At 47.5% G+C, this 8448-nt stretch overlaps 1 protein-coding gene across 2 annotated transcripts in view; it reads left to right on the top strand.

The window, feature by feature from the left end:
* The first annotated feature begins 4402 nt into the window (after window positions 1-4402).
* Window positions 4403-8448, top strand: part of SLC12A2 (solute carrier family 12 member 2) — a 110246-nt gene continuing 106200 nt past the window's right edge. For both annotated transcript variants that reach the window (XM_078451372.2, XM_078451368.2), the window contains exon 1: window positions 4403-5542. In XM_078451372.2, coding sequence (XP_078307498.1) covers window positions 4811-5542 — 732 coding nt within the window. In that variant the 5' untranslated portion in view covers window positions 4403-4810. The remainder of the gene's footprint in view (window positions 5543-8448) is intronic.

Here is an 8448-nt window from a genome sequence, read left to right as displayed (position 1 = left end):
CATTACCCTCCCATTATGTTGGCTAATACATGGTACTAAATTCAATCTATTACTACTTTTCATCTGTCTCCATCTCTTGGCCCAGTTTAATACAGCTAATCTTACTTTAAGAATGACTTCATCTGGTTTTCTTTTCAACTTTCAGGCCACTCCTCCTTTTTATCTAGTCTTTACATGTTGGAATTACACAAGGTTGGACTCTAGGCCTTCTTTTGAGCCCTATTATATCTATGTTGTTCAATATGGTAGCTACTAGTTCAGGGGGCTACTTAAGAAATTCAATAAAATTAAATTTTCAGCTCCTCAGTTGCACTAGGCATTTCAAGTGCTCAAGAGCCACAAGTGGCTCATGGTTACTATACTGGGCAGCAGTGATATAGAACATTTCTATCACTGCAGAAAGTTCTGTTGTACAGTGCTGCTCTACACCATCTCCCTAAGTGATCTTATTTGTGTCCATGGCGTCTACTTGCAGAAGATCCCCACATCTGTACTCTGTCATACAAACTTTTCCTATGAGCCCAAAACCCATGTCGCCAAATACTTTTCCATTTGGATGTTTCAAAAGTATCTCAGCCACAATATGCTCTAGACCAAATTTCTCATAGTCATCTCCAAACCTAGTTTTAGAATGTTCATTTCCTCACTCATGTCACCATCATCTAACCCCAGGTACATAGTTAGAAAATGCATACTTTATTATCTTTCATTCCTTAACCCCCCTTAAGTACCTCTCAAATTTTCACCTTCGTCATCTCCCGTGCATCCCACACAATCCAAACGAGCATAGCTTGATTAGTGAAGACGTCTCTCCGAATTCAAATATGCATTTTGGCTGAGTGACCTCAGACAAGTTACTTAACCTTTTTTTCCCTTAACCAAGTTTTTCATCTGTAAAATGGGGGCAATGCTAGGATTTTCTTCATAGTGTTGTTGTAAGAATTAAATAAGATTATGAATGCAGAGTCAAGCACAGAATCTAGGACAAGTTCTGTATAAACGTTAGCTAGTGGTACTGCTATCATTTTCTGCCTAGATTACTGAAATTGTATCCTTTCTTATTCTTGCCCCTCTCCACAATCTCCTGCCACAAAATCACTAGAGAGACTTTTAATAAATTTAAATCTGGTCATGTCCCCCTCTACCTCCCTGGAAACCCCTTAATGGTTGTATAGGGCTTTTAGAATAGAGTCATCTCTTACCACTCTTGTCTCTTAATCTCCATGCTTTAACCAAACTGGCCTCAAGCTCCTTAGGCCATGTTCAGTCCATGAGGGCTTTTGCCCACAATATTACTCTTTTTTGAACCCCTCCCCCCACTCCTGCAAGTTCTCACCCTTCAGACCTCAGCTGAAAAGTCACTTCCTCCCTCACTAAGTCTGGCCCCTGTATTTTGCATTCTCATTGTACTATGTTCCTCTCTGTCCTAGAACTTCTCAGCTTGCAATTACACATTTCTATGAGTGAATACTATTAATTGCTATACATGTATTTGTTTCCTCCAACAGATATCTCAGACTGAGCTCCCGATATGCCTCCTACCCAACCCTGCTCTATTCACCATCTCCTCCATCTCAGAAAATAGTAACGCGATTCTTTCAGTTGCTCAGGCCCAAAGGTGGATTCCCTTTCACCCTCCACATCTATCAAAAAATTCTATTGCTTCCCTAATTCAACCACTTCCCTCCCACTCCCATTTTCACTACTACCCATTATGGCCAAAGCCATACCATCACCTCTTGGATTGCTGAGTTGCCTCTTAACATCTCCTTGTTTCTTTCTTTGGCCCCACCACTTACCTTCTTGTATATTTACAAGGCAGTTAGGTTCGTGTCTTAAATATATGTCAAATCGTGTCATTCCTCAACTCAGACACTCCAATAACTTGCCATCTGCTAGGAACTAAAGTGACCTTCCCACCCAAATCCATATGTGAGAGCCCTAATTCAGCTAACTGTATTGGAGATAGTGCCTTTCGGAAATGATTAAAATTAAATGAGGTCATAAAGGTGGAGCACTGATTAGATGAAAATGGTCCCCTTATAGGAAGAGACACCAGAGGTCTCTATCCACCAAGTGAGGACACAGTGAAAAGACTGTAAGGTCTGTAAGCCAGGAAGAAAGCCCTTTCCAGAAGCTGCCCATACTGGCACCCTGATCCTAGACTTTCTAGCTGCCAGAACTGTAAGGAAATAAATTTCTGTTATTTAAGCAACCCAATCTATGGTACTGTGTTATGCCAGTCGAAATCAATATACCATCTCACTCAAATTAAAAGCCAAAGTCCTTCCAAGAGCCAATGGGGGGGGGGGGGGGAGGGGTCCATTCTGGTCTATACCGCTTCCAACCCCTAAACTCTCCAACACAATTGCCTTTGATTCTTCCCATCCCTTCAAACAGCTTTTGCCACACGGGGCTGTATCTAATTCCATGAACATGTCAGGAATATTCTCACCTTTCGGTCTTTGCTTTTCTTCTCCCTAGAACAGTATTTCCCCAAATATACATAGAACTCCATCATTCAAACGTCGCCTTCTCAGTGGGGCCCTTCCATGACAAATTTTGCCACCTCCATCTCACACACATATCCCATTCTCCTTCCTCTGCACTCACTACTCGCTTGCTATACGTTTTATCTATTTGTCTTTATTGCCTCTCTCTCTCCCAAGGGAGACTACAATTTCCATGAGAAGCGACTGTCTGCTTTGCTCACTGTCACACCCTCAAAATACAGAGCACCGCATAGTAGGTGCTTACCATTTGTTCAGCTCAATGCATAAGGAATCCCAAGAGCTACCCAATTAGCATCCCTACCACACAGATCTGCTACTAAGGCAGCAATGCCCTTGTAGAAACTGCACTGCTTTAAGGACTGCCTGATTTTTCTGGCCTCTTCTGGTTTTCTCCTACTATCGCTAAAGCTCAAGAAGGACTTTAAAAACTGTCGCTACAGGATTCAAAAGTGGTTCCTTCCTGTCTCCATTTTTTACAACAGAAATAATAAATGTAGAAGAAAAGTTGCAAAGGTCAGATAAGATCACGGGTATCACAATTTCCTGAAAACTCCCTGGTTGCCAACTTTCTTCACAGCATTTCCAAAGAACCCTGCAAGCTCCGCGGCTCTTTGGTCATGTTTTCAGGGTTCAGCAAAGGATGGTGTTTAACCCCAGAGATAAAATTTTAAATACTCAAGCATAAATAAAAGACAAGGGCTCGAAGAAACCATTCGTTGCTGTTAGCTGCTTTTACGTGGGGCTGGGGATAGAATTTAGGTTAAAAATAGATTCTGCAGCTAAGAAAGTTGCAAAATCACGATATTCCTCTACATTTCACAGAAGAGAAACCAGGCTTGCGGAGGAGAGGAGGAAAACAGGAATTCCTCACAACCTAAACCAAGCCCAAAGTTCCCGGTGAGCGCTCCACGGTTAGTCACTGCTCTACAGTTAGTTACTTTTGTGTATTCACTTCCGAGTTGAGCTTCCTTTTCTTTCTGGAAATGCCTCAAGTTAAGAATCGCCTCGAAACGATAACGTATCACCACTAAGCTCCCTTCTCACCTTCAAACATCACAGCTTTTAAAATAAAGGTGTCATCGAAGCGTGGACACACCCACTGCATCTCCACTGGAATGAGTTTCTGGTTATGCAAATCTAACGCGGCCAGGCGGGGAGTCGACCGCCTCAAAAGCTGCACAGAGGAAATCCTGCCTCCCCCTAAGGCTCAGGCCTGGGGTGAGGGCCGGCAGTCGCGGCGGGCCGGAGCAGCGAGCGGACCTCGCCTCCGGGCGCCCCTCGGCGGCCACTCCGGAAGCACCTGCGGGCCCGACGGGAAAGCCCCCGGCATCACCCACGGGAGCGGGGGGCGGCCGGCAGCTCTAGCACCGCCTCGGGTACCACACGCCTGAGGTGAAGCGGCCCTGCCGCATCTCGCGAGATCTCGCCGGCGCAGCCCAAGTACTGCGAGCTCAGAACTTAAAAAAAAAGAGAGAGACAGAGAGAGAGAGAAATCGAAGAGAGAGAGCGCGCTCCTGGAGCCGCTGCTGTGGTGGCAACTGCCGCGGGAGCATCAGCAATCGGCGTGCGCCGAAGCAGGACTCGGCAGCCCCTTCACCCGCCGGGCCGGACGCCGTCCGCAGGCTGCTCCGCCGAGGCCTGGGCTGCCGGCCCATTGACGTGCAGCCCCAGGGGCGGGGAGAGAGGGAGGCGGCCGGGGGCCCTCTCCTCTTCGCCGCAGAGGAGGCGGGGGAAGGAGGTGGAGGGGTGGGAGGAGGGCGACGGAAGAGGAGGTAGCGGCGCGGAGATCCCGGTGACGGCGGTGAGGCGGTGCGCCGCCGCGCCTGCTCCCTGAGCGCGCTGCCGGTGCTGCTCGCGCTGCCGAGGCCCGGCAGGGACTGGACGGAGGCGTTCCTCGCGCAGGCAGCTCTCGCGTGGGGTCTCGCCGAAACCCGGGAGGGCCGGGACGCCGAGGGAGCGTCTGCCGCGCGACGCTGCGGGACCGCGGGTGGGCGGGCTGAGGGGCGGAGGAGCAGCCGACCCCGCCTCCCGCGTGCTGCAGCCGGAGCCGCCACCGCTGCGGCCCCGCCGAGGCTTTAAACAGCGGGGCCCGCCCCGCGCCCACTGCACTCGCGCGCCGAGTCGGCTGCCGGCGGCGTTTGTGCCGGTCCGGGCTAGCGGCGGCGACTGGCGGGTGGAGGGGCGAGCAATTCCGTCACCTGGCGTCGTGGCCGCAGGCACCGCCGGCGGGGGGCGCGGAGGGCTTGCAGCCCGCGACGTCCGCCAGGCTCTCCGAGTCTGCCGGGGGTCGGGCGGCGATGGAACCGGGGCCCACGGCGCCCTCCTCCGGCGCCCCGAGGCTTCCCGGGGTCGGTGAGACGCCGCCAGCTGCCGCGCTGGCCGCCGCCGCGGTGGACCTGCCTGGCACGGCCGTGCCCTCAGCGTCCGAGGATGCTGCGGCCGCGAGCCGGGGCGGCGGCGGGGTCCGCGGGGAGGGCGCCGCGGCGGCTGGGGACGGACTGGGCAGACCCCTGGGGCCCACCCCGAGTCAGAGCCGCTTCCAGGTGGACCTGGTTTCCGAGAACGCCGGGCGGGCTGCGGCGGCCGCGGCGGCTGGTGCCGGGGCTGGGGGCAAGGAGACCCCAGCGGACGGGAAAGCTAGCGGCGAAAGCGCACCAGGCAAAGGCAGCGAGGAAGCCAAGGGCCGCTTCCGCGTAAACTTCGTGGACCCGGCTGCCTCCTCATCCGCCGACGAGAGCCTGTCGGATGCGGCGGGGGTCGGAGGCGAAGGGCCCAACGTGAGCTTCCAGAACGGCGGGGACACGGTGCTGAGCGAGGGCAGTAGCTTGCACTCGGGCGGAGGCGGCGGCAGTGGGCACCACCAGCACTACTACTATGACACCCACACCAACACTTACTACCTGCGCACCTTCGGCCACAACACCATGGACGCCGTGCCCAGGATCGATCACTACCGGCACACCGCGGCGCAGCTGGGCGAGAAGCTACTCCGGCCCAGCTTGGCTGAGCTCCATGATGAGCTTGAAAAGGTGAGCTCTCCCGGCCCCTCTCCCTGCATCCCTCTCACCAGTCCTCCCTCTTTCCCCAGCCACTGGTCCTCCTTGACCGGGGGGATGTGGCCGCCGGCTGGCCACGGGTGAGGTGGCGGGAATGGACGTGCACGACTCCGTTGGCTTCTCAGCAGTCAGCTGTCAAGGGTGGAATTGCAGAGGAATGTAACTTAATCTCATAAAAGTTTGCAGCGGGTTAAGCTAGTTAGGTAATGGAAGAGAGGCTGCATGTAACAACCTTCACCATCCACTTGTGTGTCTCCTGTATACTTTTTCTCACCCACGCTTTAGCAGTCACCATCCCTCTGAATGACAGTCGTGCTTGTGGGCTCCTTAAAGGGAATGTGCGGGGAGGTTTAGGTGAGGATGTCTCTGGGGAGAGAGGGGAGAGCACCTACCATCTGCGCCCTTTTTAAAGGTTGTATTGTATGGCTTATGTACACCCACTAGGGGTCTCGAGAGTGGGAACGCTAGTGTTTGAAGGGAGAATCTTAACCGGATGTGTTTATTATAGTCTATGAATTATTAAAGCTGAAACCTGCTATCTTGACTATGCAAAGGATTATACAGATATTGAGATATGCTGTTCCTGATAATGGCATAAATCTGTTTTTTATTACGTAAATTTTTGGAGAGGACTATATAAAAAGATTACCGGGGGTCGGGGGAACGCAAAGTCCAAAATAGGGGGAGGGCAGAGAAAGAAACTGAGAAAGAGAAACAAGAGAATTGGTTTTTTTCTATGAAGGATGTCCATAACTTCTGGGGTCCTGCGTAACTGGTTACACTTAGTGAACAGAAAACCATCCCTATAAGGTCGATTGATGTCTGCAATTCTGTTTTTTATGGCCACATATGATTTTTATTTCTTCAGGGCCCAATATTATTATTTTGAGATAACCTCAACTCTTTGAGATTTGATTAATATTTAACTTTTATGAGTTCGGATTACTTGATTTCCACTTTAACAAGTATATGATGATTACATCGATGAGATATTGTGAATGCAAATGTGGAAAAGTTTAAAGACAGAAAGTATGTAATTTCTTTTGGATGTGATTATTTGATCTCATACAGTCATTTCATACAAGACCATACTTGTCTTAGTGTTTGATAATGTAACATTCATACAGTTTGAAATAATTATAGAGGTCCCAATCCTTAGCGCTTAGTGACTCTTTAAACGCCTGACATCATTTAGCTTTTGATAATACTACTCCTGTTATTCCATTCTGGTATTTTATCATATCAGAAGAAAAATGATTTTTAAAACACTTACACTTCTATACTTTCTTTCAAATTTATTATTTTTACCCTTTCAAAACTATACATCTTTGTAAAGTAGATGTGTAGGTGGTAATTTCTCTTTTATTACAGCATTTTTATTATTTAAAAAATCATAAAGCTATATTTCAGATAACACCAAAGCTGAGTAGTTTAGTAGTAAAGCAGTCTAAATTTACCCATAAGTGTTAAAAAGGGTTTTTAAATGGAAGTATGTTATAGACCTTGGACTTGTAAGCATCCTATAAAATTGTCTGAATAGCAAAGCACTTCGAGTTCTCCAAAACTTGAGGGTTTGTGTTTGGGAGCTTTTGATCAGTTTACAGTGTCTTAAAAAGAACACCTGTATTGTTAGCTGTGTAGTTGAAGAAACCACTCAACCTTTTCAGCCTCCTCTCCTGCTTATTTTGAAGATTTCATTTTGAAGATTAGAAAGAAATGAACATCAAGGCCCGTGTTCAGTGCCTGGAAAATAATGGCTAGTATAGTTATTATTTGATACATGTTGGTCCTTCAGAAAGTACATAAACTCTAGGATTCTCTTAATTTCTACTTTATTAGATGAATATAGTATATAAAATGTTATGTTCATGGTTCATTTATGCAACAGGTGGTAAAATGAGTTGTTTATAGTTTTTGTTTGTTTTTGTTTTTACCTTCTGCCCCTTGGTTTCTTTATGGTCAGTGAAAAAGGTATGTTAGGTTAACTAAGCATAGAATCTCCTATGGAAGATAATTTTGTTTAGAATTTAGCAAATGGACTGAAGAAACATGTCACGTTAAGGAATACAGATGTGGATATAGAGATATACCACTGTTGAAGGAGGGCAGGAAAGGGGTTATAACATAGTTTGACTAGATCCCAAAAGGTTGTTTATCACCCAGTCTTGATTTACTTTTACCTACATAAAATCTCTTCTAAACTTCTAGTCCTCAGTGAATCATAATATTTAGAATTCTATAACATTGAATTCTAGCGCTTGATCAGTGTCCTGTAGGCTGCTTTGGTCACTGAGTGCTTAAGAACCTACCTTAACTGGATCTAACTCTGTGCCATGTTCTATAGCAGGACAAAAGAAGTAAAAGACAAGAGCTCTAGATCCTTATTAGGAGAAAGAACTATATTCTCAGTCTTCTACTTGAATTCCTTTCTTTGCCCACCACTGTGACTTAAACGTTTTTTCCCTAAAAATCCAAATGAAGTGAAATAAATATTCATGCTGCATCTTGCTGTCTTATGCAGCCATTGTAGAGCCAGGACTCATGAGTTTTTCCATTTATCAAATATTTATTGGAGACAGGAGTTTGTTAGGTATTGGCCACCTGGCTATTGGTACTGTGGGTTGATGCAGTGGTTAGCAAAACAAATATTGTGCCTAGATATACCGTAACCAAATAGTTGCACAAATAACATAGTTTTACCAACTTTATTTGCAGTGCTATGTAAGAAAGATGTAGGGTCTAGTAAGGATATAATGGGACCTGATCATATTGGAGTTGGGAAGCCTTTTTTTCAAGAAATGTGACATCGAGCTAAAACCTAGAGGGCAAGTTAATGATAGGGCAGAACAGCATTCCAGGGCTAGGGAACAGTATATATG

The sequence above is a fragment of the Panthera onca genome, chromosome A1 (assembly GCF_046562875.1).
Source record: "Panthera onca isolate mPanOnc1 chromosome A1, mPanOnc1 haplotype 2, whole genome shotgun sequence".
NCBI classification, from domain to species: Eukaryota; Metazoa; Chordata; class Mammalia; order Carnivora; family Felidae; genus Panthera; species Panthera onca.
Note: the sequence above shows the minus strand (reverse complement) of the source record. Positions and strands in the feature narration are given on the sequence as shown.